This window comes from Camarhynchus parvulus, chromosome 3 (assembly GCF_901933205.1).
Source record: "Camarhynchus parvulus chromosome 3, STF_HiC, whole genome shotgun sequence".
In the NCBI taxonomy this organism is placed as follows: Eukaryota; Metazoa; Chordata; class Aves; order Passeriformes; family Thraupidae; genus Camarhynchus; species Camarhynchus parvulus.
In genome coordinates, this window is record NC_044573.1 from 57,829,314 (window position 1) to 57,855,066 (window position 25,753).

General features: G+C 40.8%; 1 protein-coding gene across 1 annotated transcript in view; it reads left to right on the forward strand.

The window, feature by feature from the left end:
• The first annotated feature begins 1,109 nt into the window (after nucleotides 1–1,109).
• The window catches only part of MOXD1 (monooxygenase DBH like 1), a 49,924-nt gene continuing 25,280 nt past the window's right edge, over nucleotides 1,110–25,753 (forward strand). Inside the window, exons 1-4 of the mRNA XM_030946558.1 lie at nucleotides 1,110–1,510; nucleotides 14,054–14,200; nucleotides 15,607–15,774; nucleotides 16,138–16,221. Of these exons, the coding sequence (XP_030802418.1) occupies nucleotides 1,232–1,510; nucleotides 14,054–14,200; nucleotides 15,607–15,774; nucleotides 16,138–16,221 (678 nt within the window). The 5' untranslated portion in view covers nucleotides 1,110–1,231. The remainder of the gene's footprint in view (nucleotides 1,511–14,053; nucleotides 14,201–15,606; nucleotides 15,775–16,137; nucleotides 16,222–25,753) is intronic.

The window sequence follows — 25,753 nt, forward strand, 5'->3', positions numbered from 1 at the left end:
ATTTCTTATGATGCCTTAGGTAAAAGTAATTTTTGGTGCTTATCCTTTTATAAGCATTTTCTTTTCTAAAAGTTGTTTTGTAGTTTGATATATTCCTCATATTACAATGGGTGGTTGTATTCTAGAAACCCTAGTGACACTTGTGAAATACTGTCATGCAAAAGCCAAAAAAAGGAAGCATTATTAATTTCCTTTATGTACTAATTTGATTGGGTTTTACCGAATTAGTATGTATTTTTGGTTGAGCACCAGGCTCTTTCTCTTTCATTTAAATGTGAAGAAAACACATTTCGAATAGCATACCTTCCTTTTAAGGAAGGTTAGAGCTTTTAAGGGTCAATATAACTTCTTGTGATCCCTAACTTTCCCGTTTTGGGTGCCACGCTTTTTTTTTTTTTGTTTCCGTCCAGATTTGCAGAGGGCTGGGGAACATTCCTCCAAGAGCATCTTTCTACTCGTTGCTCTCTCCCCCGCTGCGGCGGTGATGCTGTGAGCAGGGCAAGGGGACGCAGCTTGTGCTGCGGGAGCGTCGGGGACCGCATGGCCGGGGACGGCTGCGGGGGTGTCAAGGGACGCCAGTGCGGTTTTGAGATGTGCTTTTGTAGCCGTCTCCGTGCAAACCACTCGGGGGGTCGTCGTTTTCCACTTAAAATGCAAAGAGAACTCTCCCGACGGGGGATCTCCTGCTTAGCTCCATCCGTCCGCCGCACCGTGCGCTCGCACTGAGTGAGGAGGCGGTCGAGAGTGGGGAAGCGCTCGTTTGCCTCCGGGCTTCCTCCCGTGAATTCTTCCAGCGGAGTTAGAGTTGCCGGGCGGCCGGGGAGGTCTCCCGTCCACCGCCTTCCCTCCGCTCTCCCGGTCAGGAGGGTTTCGGGTCGCTAACGCGAACTCCGAGCATCTCGGCGAGAAGCCCCCGCGGCCAGCGCCCGGCAGGTGCTCCCGGCGCCGCGGGCACCGGCCCGGCCCCGACGGGCGGCGCGGGGAGCGGGGGCGGCGGGCAGCGCCGGGCCGGGGCGGGGGCAAACAAAGCGCTGCTGAGGGTGTGCTGCCCCGACGGGGCCGGCGCGGAGCCGCCCGCAGCGGGGGGCGGGGTGACCGGGGCACCCGGCCCCCCTTCCCCCCACACACACACACACACACACACACGCACAGACAGACAGTCCCCGCACACGCACACCGCGCCCGGACACACGCCGAGACGCACAGGCGGCCGCTGGTGCGCGCCGAGAGGATGCGGCCGCTGCGCCCCTGGGCGCTGGTGCTGGGCGGGCTCCTGTGTGCCTGGGCCGGTGCCGGGGCCGGTCCAGCGGCGCGGAGCTACCCGCACAGCGCGGTGCTGGACGGCGCGGGCGCCTACCGCCTGCGCTGGGGCCGCCGCGGCAGCGCCCTCGCCCTCCGCCTGGAGGTGCGCACCCGCGGCTACGTGGGCTTCGGGCTCTCGGCCAGCGGCGGCATGGCCTCAGCCGACATCGTGGTGGGGGGCGTGGAGAGGGGCCAGCCCTACCTGCAGGTAAGGCCCTGCTCCTTCCCCTCGGCCGCCGAGCCGGGTCCTCCTTGTCCGCCCACTTTCCCCGCGCTGTCCCTCTCTCGGGACGCCCTTCTCTCCCTGCCGCACGTTTCTTCTGCAGCCTTCTTGTCCTGCATCCCTGTGCCTCTTTACTTCATTCTTCCACCCTTCGGGTAATCCCTATTTTTCTGCCTTCCTTTTCCCTGGAGGTGATAGTTCTTTTCGACCCCCTCCTTGCCAGCCTTCCCTCTAAACTTCTACATAGATTTCGCTAGAGGTGTCAGGTTTCTTTGCTCTTTATCCAGAAGATGTAACAGCCCTATCCTCTCTCCTTTGGCCACTCTGTCCTGCCTGCCCGCCAAGCCTAGAGCCGCGGAGGAGAGGGATGGGAGGGCAGTCTCTCCCAGGGAGGTGTGGCACCTTTCCCTTCACCTTGCCAACAGCTGGTGGAGCTTGGCCCTCCTGGTGCCGCCTGAGCTTGGCTCTTTCTAATCCCACCGGCATGAGGGCAACATCCCACCAGCTTCCAAGCCTGCTGACGTCCCCTTCTGCTGGCGCACAGCCGGTGCTGCTCCTGTTCTTGGTGTTCCTCCTCTCCTCACCTGGAAGTGTTTTGACCCAGATGTTGGAAAGGACTTGCAGAGTAACCACTGGGAGGACTCCTGGTGCATGTCCTTGGTCTGGCAAAGCAACCTCAGAGGTGCCCAACTCTACTGGCATAATTTGCTTGGGATGTTTCTGTAGCAGTCTGGATATTGTCAGGGCTGTGTCTGGGAACAGGAGTGTGGAACAGAGGCCTTGCTGGTGCTTACAGCAAGTCACCCCCTCCAAGAGGCACTGGTGGCTGGTGGACTAGGAGCCATGAGAGGGGAGGGGACCCACACCTTTGGTCCCCTCTCATCAACCTGAGATCCAGCCAGCAGGAGTTGCTCTGGGGTCGGAGGAGCAGGGACAGCTTGTCCCACAGATGACCAAAAGGGCAATCAGGCCTGGAATAACATGTTCTCACCCCCAGATGCTTGAATAAGTCAGAGGTGCAGTTTAAGAGCAGAGTGGTTGTTAGAGTATGGTCTAGGAGAAGTCATCTGTCTTTCCTTCATTATGTTAGAGCTAGTTGATCTTTGAAGCTCCTGCTTAAATTTTTAAGAGGTTTTCCCATAAGAATATGGATTTTCTATTCACAATTCACCATAAGAAAACAAAATGCATAATATGATCTCCCTACTGTTTGTCAAGGTTTTATAAAATCAAAGCTTTTCCAGAAGAATTGAGCTTTTAGTACAAATATTTTCCTTTAAAAATGTCTTTTTCTTTCTTCCATTCATTTACTGCGTGAAGTTTAGGCAAATATTTGTCTTCCTTAAGTGCAGACTAGTGATTTTCAGAATACTGCTTTCTCCATATTTCAAAATGAAGATAATTTTTCTTGAAGCATAAATAAAAGACTAATAATAATTAAAAACCCACTCTAGGCTGCTCAGTGAGCAGTGAGCTCTTCACTCACAGAATGAAAGGCTTTCTGAAAGGCTTTGCAATTCAGAAGACACACCTATTAACCATTAAAAGAAACCTCAGCTTTTCTCCTGGTTAGTTCATAGATCCTGTCAGGGTAAAGCAAGTATTTTAGAGAGGCATCCAAACCTAGTGTAAAGACATTCAGTGGTGGAGGATCCATCACTTCCCGTGCTAGTTTGTGGCAATAATGAGTCTCTACTGTTCCTGATTGCCAGGATTAGTTTGTCTTGGTTTAGCTTTCAGCTATGCATTTTCTCTTCTATATTAAAACCTCTACTCCCCCTGCATACCGCCTTCATAAAGTTATTTATATACTGCAATCGAGACAATCAAGTCACTGCTCCATTTTCTTTTTTGTTAAATAAATAGATTGAGCTCTTTAGCATCACAGGACATTCCCCCCAGCGCTCACAGCACTTTTGTGGCTCTTTTCAGCACCCTTCACAGGTTTTCAATATCTTTAAAAATGGCCCCATGCTAGCTCCATTCTTCCACCAGGTTTTATCCACCAACATTCTGTTACAGATAGAAAAGGACTGTAGCAAATGCCCACCGATAGAAACCTACTGATATTTCTCCTGAAACACTAATTTACCACATAAATTGTTTTGCTAAGAGCTTCGAGTTATTTTGTTGCACTTTTGAGCAGGTAAGAAGAAATACTTTTGTTATGCTTGCTTGCTGCTTGAGGCTTGCTCCATCCCCATTCCTTCTTCAGTTCTAGGGAGCATGGTTTCTTTCTAAACTGAACTGAGGTTTTTTAAAAGTTGCTTGGTTAAAATTTTTCCATACTTGCACCAACAAGGAACGGCCAAAAACAAAGATGATAGACAAAATTTGTCCAGAGGCTTTTTCTGGTCAGGCAGCAGGGATTGCTAGAAAATGAACAAATTGTTCTAGGATGTTGTTTCAATAATATCCAATTCTTCACTTTACTGGACAAACAAATACAGTTAATATTTTAAAAATACATTCTGTGTTAAGTGTATACCATCATAATTTAGATTATTACTACTGAAAAAGATTTTTTCATAGATAGCACCCTTGAAAGTATGTGGTTTTATGCCTAGCTGAACTCCATGAAATATGTACACCCTATAATGAATGAACTTACTTTTCTTTTTGGTTTCAGAAATATGTTTTTATTCCATGACCATCCGTTGGAAAATGTGCATCGTGGTCTAAACTCTTAGAGGGGTCATTTTTTGGTTTCTTTGAAAGTTTTGAGATGCTTGTTAGTGGCCTGACATTCAGATGTTCTGAAACACCTTTATAGCCTTTCAAGTGGGCATTGAAATTGCTAGTCCCTTGGGTCAGCTTTGCCTTCCCCCAAATTCTCTCACCTTTTTTAAAAATAGAAAGTGTTCTCAGACGTAAGAGTTCTCTTCTGGGAATAAACATGTAAATATAGTTAGACTACAGCTGCCAGTTAGGGTAAAAGCACATAATCCTGTCTGTGGAAGATCCATGTATTGGGGTAGAGGAAAACTGCCAGGTAGTTTTCAGAGAAAAGAGAAAAAATGGTTTCCTCTGGCATTTATTCCACATCCTCTCAGAGCAAGTAAATGCTATTCCCACCATCAGCAGGCAGTGTTTGCCTTGAAAAAACTCAAAGTCCTGGATATCCTGGGTCAGATTTTACTTTCTCAGTTTTCTGTATATCCTGAACTTGGGTGCAATGAGCTGTTTGTTTTGGTTTGCTTTTCCATGTTGGAGCTGTATTTAATCTGAAAAGATGTCTGACATAAAGAAAAGCTAAAACAATCTGTGAGCCTGTGGCTTAGTTTTGTCTAAATATATCAAGATGGAAAGTGTTCCGATGTCATGAAAGAGGAAGAAAAAGTTTTTTGAAGAGCATTGGAATGATCAGGGAATTATACATTTACAGTCCTAACATTTAAGAAGTTTGATACTTGAAATGGGAACCTTGACATATTTTGGGAGGACATAGAATGGATATGTGTATACATACATGCATGACTTAGTGCTTTGTCATGAGGGAGGCACCTCCACCGAGCAGAAGGAGAAAAACATCAGTGAGCAGACTGTTCTCACACATTACTGAGAGCCTGTGGTGTCAGAGCAGCAGATTGTGTGGCGTTTAGCTGAGCATGTTTGAGAACAAGAAGATGCCAATGGGGGTCGGTATTGGAAAGCTGGGAGCTGTCTTTGTCTCTGTAGGGAGGAGTAGGACTTAGGAGAGATCATTCTTAGCAAAATGTTACCTTGAAACATTTCCATGGTCATTTGCAGCATGTGTTACTCTTCATACAAGATCTTGGGGCAGCCTTAGATTTTGCATCTAGTTTTCTTCATGCTTTTCTTTTTTTTCTTTTCTTCTTTTTTTTTTTCCTTTTTTCTTTTTTTTCCCCCTAATGCATCTCTTTTGTGCTTATGAATTGACACAGCATGCATTTTCTTGCTAGACCCATGCCTTTTCCTTGGTCTCCACCCCTGTCTGGAATTGTGCATCCCCACCCACAGCACGTAGCTTCTGAGAGCCCCATTTTGGGGAGAGTAATCCTCCTTGATGAATGCCTATTTTGTGCAAGTTATACAAGAGGGTTGCATTGTTAGAATCTTCTGTTGAACTTGCACAAAAATAGTCCCTACTCAGGGTGAATAGGGACTGTATGTCACTAAAAAGTACTTTATTATTCATTAGAGCCTTGCTTGTTAACTGTCACCCAAACTAAAGAATATCTGTTATCAAATGTATCCCATAGAGTTAGCTTAATTGCTCACAGGGAAGTACTTGGAAGAGATTTTAAAGGACAGAAAACAGTGAGCATTTTCAGTACTTAACGATATGCCGCTTTTAAGTGCACTCATGCCAACAGCAACAAAAGAAGTGTTTAGAAAACAACTTGAAAGGCACCAAGAGAGAGATGCGAAGCGAGTGCCACACTGACATATCTCAGTCGGTGTTTTGTTGGAGGTATTTCATGCCTTTGGGCATTGGGGCAGAATCTCCACATGACTAATGTCTCCCTCTTGGCTTCAGTGTGGGGCATAAAGAGACACTCCAGTGTACATCTCCACTGGCTGGGTGCTTTGTAGTTCCCTTTGAGGGGTACAATAGTTAGGACAAGGAAGCAACAGTTGGTGAACAAAAGATGAGAAGAATTCTGAAGCTTGTAATTTGCAGGCCTTCAGGGGACTGTTTTCAAGTGTTTGGTTGGGATTGTTTTTCTTTTTTCTTTTTTTCCTTTGTCATATTTTTTGTTCTTCTTTGGAATTTGGAAACACCAAGAAAATTAAATTTTCTCGCATCTTCCCAAAAATATGAAATTTTAGCCTCTGTGAGTGGTGCAAAGACTTAAAATAATGGGGGGATGATTTAACTCCCCATATAAACAAGTACCACAGGAGTAGGAAAGGGAGGAAGGGAGATTTTCTAAGGCAGATCCAGAAATTTTGGGAACAAGTATCCCTAATTGTTGTGCTTGAAAATCCCCTAAGTGTTTTTAATCTTCCTCATAATTGAAGTAATTAAAATAATTAAACCCAGAAAACTTGTACTGAATAAATGTGGCTCCTATGTAAGGAATGTTCCTTGTGATAAACTGCAGTTCTAAGATTGTATCGTGCAGTATCTCCTCATTACTGATTTTCTTTCCCTTAAAACACTTTGCTACATGTTTTGTCTAGTCTCTTTCTGTTAGGACAGCCTTTAATCTAGCTTAGTATTTTCTGATATAACTGGAATATAAATTCTTAAATTGACATTTATCATTTATTCTTGATGTAAAGACTTGTATAGGGCCTTGGGACTCCACCACAATATCAAATTATCCATGTCAATATGCAATGTCATTGTCATGGGATGACTTTATGATGTTGAATTGTATCCCCATTTGTCTGTTCAGCTCAGAAATGAGTTTTGCACCTTTCAAACTAGATCTGAGAGTGAAGGAGGGGAGAAGGAGTAGTGGTGGATTGTCTGAGGTGACTGTATTCAAAAACATAGAGAGCTTCAGCATTCCTGCTCACAGACTGTGTTGCCTGCAGCATGAGCAGCAGGAGAGAGCTCTCCTTTGCTTTTGGTTAGGTTTTTTTTTTTTTGAGCTAGCTGAGGCAGAGAAGTACCTTGGACTGTGGCTTTTCTTTTTCTTGGAACTGACTGGCCATGGTGTGGATCAAAAAATCCAGAACACCAGGAGCTCACACCTGTGGCCCACTGGGGCCTGGGACGTGGCATTTTCCAGCACCGGAGGGGCATGATAAGAGATTGAGCAAGCCAAGCTACAGCCCATGACAAGAACTCCCTGAATTTGCCATCTCTTCAGGACAGCAAGAGGTTTTATTGTTTGATATTATTCAATTTTTATGCTTGTGAATACTTTGTTTGCTAAATAAACAGTTTTCTTCTACTTTTCTCCCAGGAAATCTTTTCCTGAACCAGTTGGGGGAGGGGCAGCTTGAATCTGCTTTCTAGAGGAACCCCTTTGGAAGTTTCCTCCCAAATTTGCCCTAAACCAGGACAGTCATATTTCAACCTCTAGCCACTAGTGCCTCTTATACCTTCTTGTGCTAAGTTAGACAGATCTCCACACTTCAGTGTTTTCATTTGTGTGCAGTGAAAGTGATATGTTTTACTTCTCATGAATTTCACAAAAACAAAGGGATGCCACTGCCAGCTGTAAGCCACCCTGGGCACCATTTAACTGGATATAAGAAATATACAGAAGTGTATTCAAGTGAATATACACTTCTATAAGAAGTATAAGAAATGTAAGAAGATATTCTTCTATTCTCTTGTATAAGAAATATACAGAAGTGTATTCAAGTCTGAATGAGAAAAGGCATATTTCTAAGTAAATAATTGTGTTTCATGTATAAAAAACCACAAGCCCTCTTTTGTGAAGAAAATATATGAACATGTACACACATATACAGGCATTATCTGTTTCTGTAAATACACAAATGGAAATGTGTGTCTTTGTGTGTATGTTTAGGTTTGCATTTAAAGTACAGACACACACACACAATTATTTGTTAGAGATAAAAATTTTCTGTCCTTGTCAGAGTTAGTAGTGCAGCTGAAGTAAATAATCCACAACCTGGTGTATGTCAGCTAGTTTAATTGGAGTTGTATCAGGAATTGTGTGCAGCTTCTCTAAACTGTCCATGTGAGCGAGATCCAGGCTTCCTAGCAAGGACTGAATCACTTCTACTAATCTGCTGTGTAGATAAAAAAGCAAAGCCCAAAAACCCACCAGCCCACCCCCCCAAAAACCCACCCACCCAAACAACCAGAAGCAAATAAAAAAATTCCTGAACAAAAAACCAATGCAACATGCCCCCCACCCCCCCCAAACGAATAAATCAATTATAAACAGACTGCCCATGGGACAGTGGCTGTGAACTTACTGATCCCAGTTACTTTAGGAACTTACTGTAACTACTTGATTGCTGTTGCTGTACCCTTTTGTATGGTTATTTTTTCATTTGCAGCCAATCTAAAGATTGGTTCAGTCAACTGGAATGCTCTCAAGGTGTTCTTATACAGAACAGTGATGCTTTCAGGCTCCTGCCTCATGTTTGGCTGCTGTGAGTGGGCTCTGCTTTTCCCCAGCATAAGAGCATAGTAAGATCTTTGCCTGAAACTCAAGCTGAAATTTATTTGAGGTTACAAAACAGTTTGGTTTGCTTATTTGTACACTCATGCTCTTTTGGTTCTTGCCAAATACAGTGTAAAACCAGCTTCTTTTAGGTGGTAACATCTAGCGTGTACTGGAACCTTGAGCAGCAGGATTCCATTTAAATTGAATGCAACAATAAAAAATAGAGAAATGTTAACCACAGTTATTTTTTTGGAAACCCAGAAAGGCATAACTTGCTGCTTATTTCAAACAAATGCTTGGTTCCATTCTTTTCCTTACCGTAGCAGTTTATCCAGCCTATTTATACTAAGATAAATCCTCTCCTGCACCAACTTTCATCTTTGTCACTGCTTCATGATCCTTTTTTCCAAGCTTCTCTTTTGTCCTGGTCATTGAGATCAGCTTGGTAATTTGGGGATTGTCCTAGTGTGACTTTATGATGCTTGTATCCCCAGTCGTCTGTTCTGTTTATGCTGGATGTTAAGTTCTGCATCTTTAAAACTAGACCTGAGAGTGAAGTGGGGAGAAGGAGAAGGGGTGGAATGCTTGAGGTGGTTGTATTCAAGAGGATAGGAATAAGAGCTTCAGCATTCCTGCTCACTGTGGTGTCTGTAGCATGGAGAGAGCAGGAGAGAGCTCTCCTTTGCTTTTTAGCTAGCTGAGGCAGAGAAGTTCCCCGGACTGTTTTCTTGGAACTGATCAGACTGCTTTGGACCAAAAAATCCAGAAAAACACTGGGAGCTCACACCTGTGGCCTGAGACACGGCATTTTCCAGCACAGGAGGGATGGATAAGAGACTGAGTGAGCTGAGCTATGCCCCACAAAAAGGACTTCCTGAATTTGCCATCTCTTCAGAACAGCAAGAGGCTTTATTGTTTGATATTATTCATTTTTTTTATGCTTGTGAATACTTTGCTTGTTAAATAAACAGGTTTTTTCCACTTTTCTCCCAGGAAATCTTTTCCTGAACCAGTTGGGGGAGAGGTCACTTGAATCTGCTTTCTAGAGGAACCTCTTTGCAAGTTTCCTCCCAAATTCGCCCTAAACCAGGACAGGGGTGTTTCAAATTCCATGGATTGGCTACAGAACATCAGTGAGGACAAGTGGAAACACAGCTTGTTTTCTAGTCATTTCCCATTCCTGACTTGTCCCTTTTTCCACTTTTGAGTGTTAGACTGGTGCTGGTACAGCAGTGATGGGCCAGTTAGAGAAAGGCAGCAGACAAATTGGGGTGCCTGAGTTTCTCACAAGCTGAGCTCATGAGACAGTTGCTGGATGGGGCCACAATCTGAGAATTATTTTATGCTCCTTGAGGTTGAAAGGTGATATATATAATTTAGGACGGGAAATTGATATCATAAACAAAACAATCTTGTACATTGTAAAGATCTGGGGAGGGAGTCCCATAAACACCTGTTTCAGTGTGTGATGACAGCTGGTGGGGCTTTTGGGGTCAGGCTTCCCTCTGCAGCTGTGCTTGCATTCTCAAAGGAGAAACCAGCATCTTTTCACATCCTTAAGAAATTACTCTCTCTGATTGTTTGTGGAACAGAAATCAGAAACCATATATACCACAAAATATTTTTTTTAAGAATGAGAGTGGCTAATGGTATCTGAAAAACAGTATAACATGATCTGCCTCACATCTGGAAAAGAGCATGAAATTTCTTGTAATGTCAGGAAGATTTTTCATTTTCCATATGTTGTTTCAACTTTTAGGTAATATGAGGAAGGAGATACTTAATTGTTTGATGGATTGCATAACTTAGTCCAGAGTTCAATATGCCATTTTTTGCAATATTATCAAAGGGAGTACAACAAATTTAAATGTTTCACATGTAAACAATTTACATACCTAAATCCTGAAACAGACATCTTTGTAATCATGTAGCATGACCAATAACACTTCTGAAGCTTTTTTAAACACTTAGTCTTTAAAGAACCAATAGAAAAATACGGTTACTTCATTCTTCTCTTTAACTAATTCTTACACTTCTGTAAAGCTGATGTGTAGTTTGAAAACTTTATTAAACGTATTTTTTGTGTGTATAAGAAACTGGATGCAAGTACAAAATCAGTACATAAAACCATATTGTGAGTTTTTCCACATACATGTGTTTTAGAAATCCAGTTTTCAGGACTTGACAATTATTTGATCTGTTGGAACTTCATGAAATTCTGGGGACTTGTATCAGTATAATCTACCCTACAAAAGACACAGGTTCTCTGGCTAACTGTCTGGGGGTAGCAAAACCAGATCTGTGTAGAAAAAGATTGTACCATGTTAGAGCCTTTTCCTGCTTGTTGGGAAGGATAAACTGTTCCAGTATGAAGCCCATTTTAGAACTCTCTGTGATAGATATCGAAGCACTGTAATGCTGTGGATTAAAACATCCCACTCCTTTCTTTACAGAATTAAATAAGTGAAACTTGTGAATTTGGATGAGCTCTGTGTTATAGTAGTCTGGACCTGAGAGAGTTTCAAATGAAATTTCTATTCCCTTAGTTTAGCTGAAGCCCAAATGTCCAGTTTACCCTCTCTGGGCTCTGGTAGATCCATCCTCTGTACTGCCACATTTCAAAGGCCTTCAGAGCTATACAGCTTTCTCCTTTGACTAGATAAAAGAGTGGAGTGTAGGCAGTCCAAATGTGATGGTGTTAATTGCATTTGCACCAGGACTTTTGGCAGCAGGACTTTATTTTTCTACTCTGAAATGAACCATAGAATATGTATAACAGTACAGACATATATCCATGTAGATATATGTAACATTTTTTTACTTTTCCAGATTGCAGATTTTTCCAAATGGTGGTTGAAAAAGAAGCGGCATCACAGATTGTCACTGTGTTGTCATTTTTGAAAACCTTTTGTTCATTCTGTTTTGTACACAAACACATCTTATAAAGGCTTTTAAGCTCTGATGAGTAATTTGAGCAAAGTCTACATAGTTTGACTTAAAATCTTCTATGTGAACAGAGAGAGATTCATATGGTTCCTGGACAATGTGGCATTTTGTTTTAAAACTGGAAAACAAACCATTTTTATGTGAGAGGTTGAGCAATCAAATTTTGAGTTGTTCAGGGCTTTTTGTTTTTGCTGTTTTTTGTTGCTGTTCTTTGTTTTGTTTTGGGGGATTTTGTTGGTGGCTTTTTTTGTGTGTCATAATTTGATTTTAGTTTTATGATGAACGTCTGGATAATTTTCAACAAAGGAAGTAAAAATAGCATTAGCTACGTCGAGCCACCTAATAATTTCAGGTGAAATCACTGAAATCTGCAAAGTTCTGTTCATTTTGGACAGCAGCAGTGGGCAGCCAGTGCCTGAGCAGGCAGCAGTGTGAGTGCCCAGTACAGTTCTCATCCCATGGGGAGCAGCCTGGTCCTCTCTGGGGTCTGGGATTTGAGGCCACCTTCCCCAAAGCATTCACCAGCAGCCACAAAATGAGCCCCTCTTGGTGAGCCAGAACTGTGACCTGTCTGTGACTGTCATCCAGCTGGGCGAGATAATTACACTGACACGCACATTATCAAGGCATATCTGAGCTTATACCTTAATTACAGAACTTCTTTGCATTATTGTTGCATTCTTGCCTCAGGCTCATGGAAATCAGGACTTTATCACAAGGGGTTTTTTTCTGGTTAGAGCTGTATCCTCCAGACTTGTGATGAAATTGTGAAGTTCACCACAAAACATTTGAGTGTGTACACCTTTTCTTCACATTTCTCAGCTTCCCTTCACACTGGTTTCAGGCAGAGACTTTGAGTCTGTTCACATGAGCAAAAGCTGCTCTGGAATTTGTATTCCTCAATGTTTCAAAGTATGGGGGCATTCACTAAGAATGTCTTCCTCCAATTTAAGGTAATATTTAGGCAAAGATATCACCCTTCAATAAAAACTGATGTTCACAGGGTTACAATTATTGTCCAGTCAAACGCTTACTAAAAGATGGAGGCAGAGATTCTACAGAAGAGTGTTTTCAGAGCAGGAACTGTATTATGTATAGGCAACACACTGCCTCTTTCCAAGTTCTGATGCATGGTAAAAGTGGAGGGTTTTGATCCCATAAAGTACCTATCTTCAAAGAACCATCACAAAAAAAGTCTTACTATTTCTGTCTGGAAAACAGCAAATCCAAATTATTTCTCTAAACAAATACAAGTCATCTGTTCACTTTCTTTCAGGTCCCAGGCCTGTGTTTTGTTCTTTTTAGTGATTATTTTTCCATTTGCCTATTCTCTCATGTATGTACTTAATCATTTGTATTTGTAAGAAGTGGTGACAGGAAAAGAAGAACTCTCTGGTGTCTTGCCCACACACAGATTTCTAGGGTGGAATAAAGTTTAAGATTACAGGTCCTAAATGACTCTTTAGTGAATTAATGAAGTTTCAGTTATTTTTTTACTGCTATCAAAATACTTGGACATAACCTTTTACTGTTTTTCAGATCAGTTACCTCAACCTTAATGAAAGGGGAAAGTTAGAAATTCCAAAAGTGAACAGAGGTCCAAGCAGATATAGAAATAAATGCCGGTTGGGACCAGATAGTGCTGCATTATTTTGCCAAGACACCACACAATTAATGGTGTCTGCCAGTAGCCTGTTTGGCATAAGAAATACATTGCTTAGTTAAAAGACCCTTCCCTACCCCAAAGCAAGCAGAAACAGCCTAAAATTCAAAGGAGGGTGACCAGAGGAGGTGCATCTGAGGCAGTGGCCATCCCTTCCTAGGTGGCCAGGGTGGGAGGAGAGGGAGGGACGGGTCCCAGCTGCACGGGGCTGCAGGAATCCGGGGTGAGGAGGTTAATGACCTGACATTGCTGCCATGCTACTCCTTTGTGCTGGGCCTCTGCAGAGCCCTGGATGGGAAGCATCTCTCTTACAAACAGCTCCCTTGCCTCTTCCAAAACCTCAACCTAATCCCAGCAGCTTTTGTATGAAATGAGCACTTTTCGTGCTAGTTAAGCCGTAGGGTTTCTGGTTCCAGTCAGTGTTCATTCAATAGGTTTGTTTTTTGTGGGAAAGAAAAAAACATAGGAAAAGTTGTGGAAAAAAGGAGTGACATTATTGTTGATGCAAATATTAAGTGAATTTCATTCTCTCTGTAATTTCTCCTGGTGTTTACGACATCCCAGTTATGATAAATAAAGCTTGTTGGTTGCTGGGTCCAACCTTTATTTCTGCAGTTGCATACAGGCAGCATGTTGCTAAAATTACTTAAAGCATTCTTTAAGCTGTTTGTCGAGGAGGGTTGCTTTCTTGGACATTTTGTATGAAAAATAGTTCAGTGCCACCTCAAATTTATTGTTTAATTCAAAACTGACACTGCAGAGTTTTACATGTTCTGAAAAAGGCTTCAGTACTGGACATCGAGTTTCATTTTTAATATTATATTTTAATAATGGGCCACCTTTCTTTCATAACAGGATTATTTTACAGATGAAAATAGAGTACTAAAAAAGGACCCTCAACAGGATTACCATCTGGAATATGCCATGGAAAACAGTACACATACAATACTGGCTTTTAGCAGAGAGCTGCACACTTGCGACACAAATGACAAGAGCATAACGGTAAGAGTCTCTGACTGTATGTAGACAGATGAAGTAATTAACGCAGGATAAATGTGTGTGTGGTTATTAAGCTGGTAATTAAAATATCTTTTTAGTAAAAGGACAGAATTAGAGAAATTCACTTTCTAAAATATCTGTTTTCTCAGGTAAAATACTTGTGCTAGTTTTTTTAAACTATTATGTTTAAATTTCAGCTTTCTTTGTTTTTGTACTTTAGTATATTATGTTCTGTAATTTTTAACAAGTGTACACAGGATTGAAATAGATATTTCTGGGCCATCAAGCCCTATATGCCATTGTTATAACCATTCAAGAGAGGCCAAATTGAGAAATACTTTTAAGATTCTGTACTAACTTGCAATTGATCTTAGATTTTTTAAAAAAATTGGAGAATATATATTTAAAGGGTCTGTTTGTTTTATTTCTTTATTCAAAATTAAAAGTGAAAAAAATTTATGGTAAAACTTTCCATGGTAAAATAATTTTCATGGTAAATTCTTCTGTTGCCCTAGGGATTGCTATGCTATTTCCTAAACATAATCTTAAATTACATGAAACTGAGGACTTCGGTATTGGAAATGACAGGTTAGAGAGATTTGCAAGGCTTTCTCTGCTTTGGCTTGTTTACTACTTCTTTTGGAAGCATTACTATAGGAGTAAGACGCTATATTAATTATCTGTGGTTTTACAATATATGCAATTATAGCAACATGAGAGGCTGAAATGCAGGAAGCAAACCCCACCTGTATAAACCTCCAGTTTCCCAGGCAGTCAGTGGATCTCTAGTTTGCACACCTGCTCCAAATTCTCAGTATAATTTAGCATTCTGAGACACTTCAGGATTTATTATAACACTTTGTCTCAAGGGTCATTCTTGTAATCTGAGAATGGTTTACAGAGAACTGATCTCTGTAGTGGCTGTAGATTGATTTTTAAGATGTAAATCTGTTCTGTAATTGAATGTTAATTTTCCATAATATCTAAGGACACCAATTCACTGAAGGTATTCACATCTTCACAGACTTGAGCCTGGAAAATGTCTGGCAGGGAAACATTCTGGTTGCTGATCAAATAAGTAACATCTCTAGAGAAATGTTTGTAATGCATTTAGCTGGTTACTTCTTTATGAATCTTTTTTGCCATTTGAAGATATGATTTCAATTCACAACATTAGGGAAGGAATCTATCAGGGAACAATTTAATTTCTGTGTATTTCCAATTAACCCACTGAGTATAAAACTTTATTTATTTCAAAGGCCAAATTGTGTAGGTAGATGACTGCTCCTCTGGAATACATTGTCATTGCTTAAATACACCTGTGTCACAGCTATTAGAGGAATTATAGGAACTGTGTAAGGAAGATGTTGCTTCTGTCCCTTGTGGACATTCTGCTTTGTTTATTTCAGGAGAGCACAGTGCGTGTAATATGGGCCTACCACCACAAAGATATGGGAGAAGCAGGGCAAAATTACCATGGATCAAATCGTGGTACAAAGAGTCTGCGCTTGCTGAACCCTGAGAGAGAGGAAGTCTCATCTGCCTCTTTGCCATACTTTGATTTGACAAACAAAGACGTAAGTTACTCCTACATGCTGTAGAAACCTACATGCTGTGGGTTTCTGTGTAGATGGGAATAAGGCGGTAGCCAAAGCCTTGACTCACACAACAAGCAGTGTGACTTTTATGTATAGATTAAACATAAGGAAGAAATTCTTCACTCTGAGGTTGATGAGGCATTGGAGCATGCTGCCCAGAGAATCTGTGGATCCCTGGAAGTTTTCAAGGGATGGGGCTTTGAGCAACCTGGTCTAGTGGAAGGTGTTCCTGCCCAAAGCAAGGGGATTGGAACTGGATCTGGACCTCTAAGGTCCCTTCTAACCCAAACCATTCTGTGATTCTATGATAATACTGTGTTTGTGCCCTTTTTATTAAGACAGGTGCCTGTGCCAGACAAGGACACAACATATTGGTGCCAAATGTTTAAGATTCCTGTACAACATGAAAAGCATCACGTGACAAAGGTGAGTGATTCAGACTGAGAAAATTTAGAGGAATTTAGATAATAATTACACTTCAAATAAGTTCTTGCACTTTTGAAGTTTTTTTCACTGCTTACTGGAGGGAAAACGAGACCTCTTTCTGTATTCACAAATATGGATAAAGTGTTTGTGTATGTGAGCCCAGAACCTGGCTCAGGTGCCCTGCCAACTGCCCTGAACAGTGACAGAGCCTCTTTCTTGAAGTTCTTTTCTCCTTCATTCTCTCTCCCCTAAGAAAACGAGGTTGAAAATGGTTTGTGTCTGTAAATATTTCTGACAAGGACTAAGTAAAAATGTCTGAAAGCATGTTACATCAAGTTTTTACTTTTATATAGGAATTTAATGAATTTCTTTTAACAGATAGTAATTTTAAATAAAAAAAAAATTAAATGGTGATGTTTGTTTAAATAAAGGGCCAGGTTCTTATTTGATTCCAGTCGCCTTTCTTGTGATGACTGATGTGGAGCCAGGGTACATCACATAAGAACACAGACTGGTATTTTCAGCAGTTTGAAACCTAAATATTATTTCAAAAAGAGATGAACATTGTCATTTATTTAAAAAATAATGAAAATGTGTGAATAAACATTCACACAAGGCTCAGCAGGATCCTAGGTGACTTGAAAACCCACATGCATAAACATGTTTTCCTATAAAACATTTTGTAACTTTTCTTTCTGTTTTAAATTGAAAGCTTAAGTGGGAAAGCGGGGAAGGTGATTCTCACATTTCTCCCCAAAACAATATACTGAAGACCTTATGAAACAACAAATTCTTATTTTTCTAATATGCTGAAGATAGCACAATGAGATAGTTCTGGCCCTAATTTTTATTTTTCTTTGAACCCACAAATGCATTGTGTAGAATTCTATTTCTTCTGTTTTGTTACAACTGTTAGCCATATTTCTTCAGCACATTCAGTAAGACTGAAATTTTTAATTAATTCAGAGAACTTTAACATGTGATATCAATGTCTGTATGATAAATACCTATAATTACTCTGAAATATTACATGTTTCTACACTTTATCAGAATGAACAATTGCAAGGCCCAAATTTCTGCCTTCAGGTACTGGATCTTTAATCACATTTGAAATTTGTGACAGCTACTTTCACTGTATGAAATAGAGAATTTGCTTGTGTTATAATATGTATGTCAAGATCCCTAGTTTTCTGCTTTAAAGTGAGAGACCTTCAAAATGATAGTATCAGAATCAAGCTTCCCATGTTAAATTTGGTGGAAGTTGTAGGTATTTGCTGCTCTGCTAAAAAAGTTGCCCAGAAGTATTCATTATTTATAATTTCTAATTTTATTTTCTAAATGCTTTACGTGACTGCACATACAGTTGCTTAATCTTTAAAAAATAGTGTCTGGTTGAAGCTAAAACATAATTTTAGCTCAGAAATACACTGGTTGATTTTTCAGGATAATTTTATATTCTTTATTTTTACAATAATGGATAAAGAATATTAAAGTTTTAGAAATCATGTTTTCAAATCAACATATTTTTGTGAAGTTAAAAATTAGAGTAGAACACAGTGATTTTCCATCTTCACAAAAGCAAGAAAATTTCATTTTGTTGCTTAAAAATTTTTAGAGACAGAAAAATGAATACAGAAATAGAGTAGATTTAAGTAGGAGCACTTCCTTAGCCTTTCTTTTCAAGGGCACAACTTATATTTTCCTATAAGTGACACTTTTAGATGCCACATAGAGGGTTGTTGTGGAATTGTATCTATGTGCTCTTGCAAACTGATTAAACATTTCCTAAAGCCTACTGATACACAAAGGATGGGGCTTATGGCTACTGGGGAAGATATTAGCTGTGCAAACAGAGCTTGAGTTTCACAAAGGGGAGGGCGGATGAGCTCTCTGCCCTGATCAAACTGTCCGGGTTAGTTAAATACTTACATAGATGTTGATTCTGGATTCCCTCTGTAGCACAGTTTTCACACAGACCTACACATCTCATTTTTGCAGACAGAAAAATAGAGGTGTAGACGTGGTGCAAATTTGTCTGTGGCATAACTTAGTCTGCTTCAGCAGTGTACATGTGAACTGGCTTTGGCCATTTCTGTGCTCCTGTATGGTTTTGTGGAGTGCTGAACTGCTCAGTTTGGCACTTGCTGGACAATGTGTGCCATCAACAGTGTGCACTTAGCTGAACTGGTGTGTAAATCTGATGGTGACCTGGGGTCTCAAGGAGGTGCATCAGCCACAATTTGAATTTTTTTCCTATGTTCCACTGTTCTCTGTCATTTCTTCCTTCTTGAAAATTGCTCTGAGCACTTTATAACAAAGTACTTCTTAAATATCAGTTCTGTTCGGAAGGCATGATGTTTTAATGAAGAAAACTGAAAAAAAATTAGATCTGTCATTAAAGGTACAGGTCAAGACTTTTAATTGTTTCCAGTTAACAGATACCAGATTCTGAATTCAGATTCTGAATTTAAAAGGATTTTTAATGTCTATTAAAGATGCATTATTTAAAAAAATATTATCTTTAAACCAGAATATATTTAAGGTATTTACAAATATGTTTTGTAAATACAATCTAATGGTGCCAAAGCTGGGTACCTGATAACACATGGGTCTTAGGGTTCACCTGCAGTAGTGTTTTAGTTTCTTCTGTTTGCACAAGGTGAAAAAATAACTAGTGCAAGAGAGCTTAGTACTAATCAAACATAAATTATGTAAGACCTTAGGTCTTTTCTTTCTCTTTAGATAATATTAATGTTACTTTCCAGGAATGGGAAACAGCATATTTTCATTGATCAAGCTGCTCTACATGATATGTAAATTGTGCAACAGATAAGATTGTAATCTTCTGTTCATTTCAGAGGTAGAATAAGGACATGGACAAGTAATTTCTCCTTATGCTGCATTTACCAATGGAGAATGGATCTTCACTGCAATAAGGGGACACTGAGTCAGGTTTAGAACTTCTCTGTTAAATCTTCTTTTGTTTCACATTTCTTGCAACATTCTCTTCAGGGAAGAGATTGTGTCTTCCTCCTACATGTCCCTACAATGCCTTCTGTTTCTAATGCCTCCAGGAACTTCTGGAGAGACAGCTCATAATAACATGACTGCTAAGAAATGAAACAGAGTAAGACAGCTTCTCAATAGCTGGGCATAATAGTGACAATAGTGATACAGGAAACAACCAAAACCTGGCACTGAGCTGGTTTTGTGGCTCTAATGGTTTACATCACTCCTCAGCTTTAAACTGCCTACCTGGCTGAATTGTGGCTCCTTAAAAATGTATTAAACTTCTATAGGATTTCCCCCCAGAGCCTTTTCTATTAACAGAACTAATTATAAGGGTAATAGGTAAATTTTGAAAATAATATAGGCAGAAGAGATGAAAGGGCTTGCTTGGAGGTAATAGCAGGCATTCAAATCAGATATTTGCAGGATGGCCCTGCAGTGGTCCCAAAGTGGTGGACTTTGGCTGCTCTTCACATGGAGAGCACTCGGCTGCCTGTCTGCAAACTCCTCCTGCAGCTACGTGTGCATTGACCTGTTCTGCTGCTCTGAGCTTCAGGCAGTGGTGTGTGCCTCAGGCTCACTACCCAAGGGATTTTCACTTTTCTCACATGCAGAAGTTAGCTAGGAGCTTTCTCAGAAGTAGGTTTCTTAGAAAAATGCATTCCACTTATTAGCCCAGACTTTCTGGCGGTGGGTCTAAGACTATGTCTTGCTGTGATTATTTGCAGTTCTCTGTAAATGTCATTATTCTGACTGGTCTTGAATGTGCCCTTTAATCACATTCCTAAAGAAAATTCTCTGGTTTCACTGCACCTCAGGAAGAAACTCCACTCCAGCAGGACCTCTTAGAAGGAGGGAGAGCGGGATCCACTGGTAGAGCAGACATCCAGGCAGGTCCACACACCTACCTTTGCATGAAAATGTCTGTCTGTCTCTCTGCTAAAGCCAAGCTGAGGGCAGGTTCCTGAGTGTGAAGAGCCCACACGGGCAGAGACACCACTGCACCAGGCTGGGAGTAGGGCTGACAGAGACAGAGGTGATTATCCCAGGGAGCACACCCTGAAAATGGGTCTCTGCATTATCCTCCCCTTGTAAATTACCTGGTTTGTCTCTCTCTTTTTACTCATTCAGTTGAAAAAAAAAAGTTATTCAATGACAGTTGACTGGATCTTTTGAAGTCTTGTCATTTTTGTACTGTTGAGATGTCCGATTTTCATGATTGTCACTGTGTGTGGATCTGTGTGTGCTGGCACACATCTCTCTATTTTAACATGTTTTAAGACTGTTTGCTGATAGATTTTTTCAGCCTATTTGCTGAATTTATTTTTTCCTTGCTGTGAGCAGGCATCATCAGCAGCAAGAAAGTGAAAATTTGTTTCACATTCATGAGAAATACTTCCCAGTGTTTCAATAAACACAGCTCTTGCTTTATATTCAAAGCTTGTTCTTGACTGCTTTTTCTACCTGTGATTCTACAGATGCAGCTCTTTTTTATTACTATCTTTCGTTTAGGTTTCAATACTCCATCTCTTCTGTCACTTCATTTTAACTGTATTGCTTATTCAAATAACTGCATCTGCTAAGGATTCATGACTCTGTCTTCACATTTACATCAGGTCTTCCATGTGCTTGATTGTTTTTTCTGCTGCAATTTAAAGACCTGAAGATACAATATTTCTTCTACCGTCTAGAAGGAATACCTGTGGTCTCCCTCTCCACCTGACAAAGTGTTTAATGGTGTGTGTAAACTGGAAATTTAGAGTATATACTGGTGAAAGACTGGTATGGATATCCTACATGCCAGACATGCCATAATCTATTTGTGTGAAACTTTTCAGCATAGCATGCCTGTGCTAGTTCCAACACTGTAAATTTCCCCGCTATATTTTCTTAATTTCTTTTAAAAACACTTTGTTTTCCTCAGGAAAAGTAGTTCCTCAGGCTTCATTAGTAATAATCACCTAGTCAAAAACATGTCAAATATTGAATTTTCCTACAATAATAGGAAAGACATTTTATATAAAGTAAACCCCAAAGTTGGGTAGTACGGTCACTTGTATCTGCATGTCTTTTCTTGAAGAATAATTCATTTTTCCTTAGTTCTGAGCTTTATAGGTTGTTTCAAAATTAGTATAGTCAGAGAAATACCAGGAGAAATGCTGTGATGTGGTTGTGCCCAAGAGCATAAAATATTTCTGATTCTGGAAGAGAATTTTTTAAATGAGACATCTAGTATTAGAGGGCATTTGGCATTGGAAAGGAGGATGGCAGTTGCATTTTGTAAGCTCTTAGAAGTCTTGGTTCTTGGATAAAGCAGTCCTTCCACATGCATTATTTGAAGCTGCTTATGAGAATGATGTGAGCAGGTTTAGGTCTGCTGAAATGGGGAAGAATCCCCACACTGGGGATTAAGCTGTGTGGTCAAAATCCAATATCTCTTCAGTACCACTTATGAATACTCAGGCAACATATTAAGAACAGTAAATTTTCAGCCATAGAGAGGGGCTTCCTCTCATCTAACCTAACTTATCCATGGACCTGAGCCAGCTGCTTAATTGACCTTATAGTGGCAAAACTCGCTGTTTGTATTATCCTAGAGGAGTTGTCAGAACTGTATGAGCTCAAGCATCCTGTGTATGGTTCAGTTTCTCCACTGATGGATGAGAGAACCCAGACTACCAGCCTATGTTAGATAAGTAACGCCCAGATGAATGAATCAGGGAAGATGAATCTCAACCAAAAAGGTCAGGGGAAAGAAGAGACTGTGATAAAAGCAAAAATTTCAAAATAATACTTAAAAAAAAATTTGCCTGTGGGAAAAATGATCTTCTCTCAACCACAGCCCTGTGTAATTTTTTTGGCACTAAGCCTATGATGTAACTAGTGAAACAGGCTGATCATAAAAGCAGAAAAAACCCTAATTATTTAGCATTAGCTGAGAAGTGTTACATTAGGCATATTTTTATATCAGCACCAAAGTTTTCCATTGCTGATGTCCTTAGAAGAGGGAGCCTCTTTACAATTAAAGAAAGGCCTGTATTAGAACACACCAGCAGTTGCCAGTTAATCTTCATGTTCTGTTTTGGGGCAAACTGATAAGGAAGTAAAAACTCCAAAAAACTTGTTGCCATGGGTAACCATGCTTTTTGACAGTGGAATGCTTTAGTAATACCAAAGACCCCAGTGTGAAAATACAAAGGGACTCCAGATTAAGAGACTGATTGATTGGAAGCCAGAAGGGCAGCTTGTAGCCTGCAGTACCTAAATGAGGGCACTGATTTTTAACTTGAGTGATAGCAGACAGTAACTGCTTGTTACTCTCTGGCCTGAACTTTTACATTTTGCTAAATGTGATAACTCTAGCAAATTGCATCATGCAGCCTGACATAAACAAATGTTCTATATTTTCCCATGCATTCCCCTACAAAGCAATTTCAGCCCCAGTAAATTAGATTGGCAACCAAACAATCATCTTACGCTGCAGAGCTTGTAAGCTATCTGCCCTTTGATCTTCAGGGCTGGCTCTTTGGTGCAAGCCTGAATTGGCCCATTAGGCTTTGCAGTGCTAAGATTCATGTAACTGAACAGGCTGAAAATTAAAAGTTTCCCAAGCACTGTTGGAGGAAGTAACAGAAATGCATTATTCTCTTATGTTCTGCTAAATTATTTCATATGCAAAATTGCTTAAGGTGTTATTCCATTCTGTGACCACAGATTAAATTATATATGACCACAGATTTTGCTGTCCTACCAAACTTTCTATTTCTTACATAAATTATTTTATGGTAGTCTTTCATTTCACTTGTGTATCTTAACTAAAAGAATTATTAAATTATGCAGTTATTGCTGCATTATTTATTCCATACATGACATGCAAAAATAACCTACTTATGTCATCAGCAAAGTTGAATGTCTAGTTAATTTAATCAATTTTCTTTGATTTTTGCTCTCCAAATAAAAACGTCATCCATTATGGCAGTGTATTGACCATGCCAGCAGGTGGTAGGAAAATACATGTGCTGTGTGATTTTTTGGTTAAATAAAAGTCAGATGACAGCAACCTTATTTTAAAATGCGACCAAAAGTAATCATGGAAAAGGAGGAAGTACAATTTTTGTGAAGATCTCTGAGTTTTACCTCCCAATTCTGAGAGAATTTTTAGGGTGATCTTCGGAAGACCATTGCTATCGGTTAACCCTATTTTGTCTTGTGCCATGTCTTTATTTTTTTTCCTTATTCTTAGCTTTATATATGATTTTAAAGTAAACCTATGACTAGGTGATGCACTGAAAAGATAAGAAAATTGTCTGCAGCCAAACATCCAGCACTTCTTATCATAGCAGGCAACAAAATACTTCAGAGCAGCATTTGTCCTTAGATGAGCAGTTCCAAAGCATCTTTTGTGCGAATACCAGAACAGCAGGCTCATAGGTAGTAAAATCTCTCTTGATGGGGCTTGTGTGGATGGATCACAGAACAAACCTTGCTTGGTTCTGCTAGCATCTTGGCATTGTTTCTTAAGATCAACCTTCTAATTCAGACAAATCACATTGTAGCAGCATCTTAAACAAATTTTCAATAAGGCAAATTAAATTGCTCTAATGGTATTTAAATGGAACAGAACTATCTATTCCCATCTAATTGAAGTGTTTCTCTTCAGTACCAATCTTTTAATCTGCAACCCCAGCTACTGGTGGTAGTTTCAGAAAATGATATTATGACTCTCTCCCTCTTTGCTTTCACTTGCAGTGCGCAGTAGTCACAGCTATGAACAAAGCATAGATTCATAAATTCCACATTAGTAGCAGTGAAAAAATAGACAGACGATGCTCAGAAAAGGCCTCTCCACCATGTCCACACATAGCAGACTGTATTGGGTTTGCAAGGCTATGTTTTGGTGGCAGGGGGGCTACAGGGGTGGCTTCTGTGAGGAGCCGCCAGAAGCTTGTCCCATGTGCAGCAGAGCCAATGCCCAAGTGGCTTCAGGATGAGTGTTCCAGTGGCCAAGGTTGGGCCCATCAGAAATGGTGGGAATGCCTCTGTTATAACAGATCTAAGAAGAAGAAAAGAAGAATAATTGTGCAGGTGTAATTGTGGCTAGTGAAAAGCAGAGCGAGAAGAGGAACAACTATTCAGACCCCAAGGTCACTGAAGAAAGAGGAGCAGGAGCTGCTCCAGGTACTGGAGCTGAGATTCCGCTGCAGCCCCTGGTGCAGACCATGGTGAGGCAGCTGTGCCCCTGCAGCCCATGGAGGATCACAGGGATGCAGAGATCCACCTGCCGCCTGTGGAGGAGCCCATGCTGGAGCAGGTGGATGCCTGAGAGGAGACTGTGACTCTGTGGGAAATGTGCTGGAGCAGGCTCCAGGCAGGGGCCTGCAGGCCCATGGATAGAGGAGCCCATGCTGGAACAGGTTTCCTGGCAGGACTTGTCACCCTGTGGAGGGCCTGTGTTGGAGCAGGCTGTGCCTGAAGGACTGCATCCTGTGGAACAGGGACCCACTTGGAGCACTTTGTGAAGAGCTGTTTTCCATGGGATGGACTCACATTGGAGAAGCTCATGGACGTCACCTATGACAGGGACCCCATACTGGAGCAGGAGGAAAACTCCTCTCCCTGAGAAGTGGGAGAAACAAGGTGTGATGAACTGACCATAATCCCTTTTCCCCTTCTTCCTGCACTGCTGTGACCTTTCCATTGCTGTGCCTTAAGCTGCTGGGACTGAAACTATATTTTTCTGTTTTACGAAGTGCCAATCACAGTTTTGGTTTCTAGAGAATTGCTATAGTATAATTTTAATGCAGACTTTTTTAATCCATGTAATCTGAAAATAGCCCTTGTTGTGTGACTTCCTGCATGTGTTGATGGGTGAGGAAGTCCTGCAAAAGGGTATACCAGGACCTGACTCTGGGTGAGAAAATGTGGAAATAGTATTAAGGTGATCATTACTTAACTACTTACTTGTAAGCCCTCTTATGTTTGTATATTAACCCTGCAGATATAAATTTTTAGAGGGTTATGAGCAATAGTTCCTGAGTGTTGCTCTGGAGGCTGTCATGTCAAAATCAGGAGCCTTGTGCTTACTTTATCCCCTGCTTTCCCTTCAGACTGAAGGTGCCGGGGTGTTCAGGTTGGGGGCTCCTCTGGGAGCTCACTATCCGTATGCCTAAGGTTTTTCTCACATATGATCCTTTTTGGTAGCCCCTCACAGAAGTCAGCGTGTCACTTTCAGAAAACATCTTTCCTAGTAGGGTACTTCTGCATGTGCAAAACAAGAAAGGGACACACTGTCAATTCTCATGTGTTCTGTCTTCAGGCAAAGCTGTGCGCTCACTCATAAGCAGGAGGAGAAAAAGCGTAATGTTATTTTAGCTGCATGATCGAGGGGATTGCAATTCTACAATAGAATCAAAACCTCTGCCATTCTGCCCTCAAAGAAATAGATATTGCTGTGCAAGAATAGTGATACCATGAACAAACGGGAGTACCTTCACTGACTTTATTATATACTGTTCAAATTGTA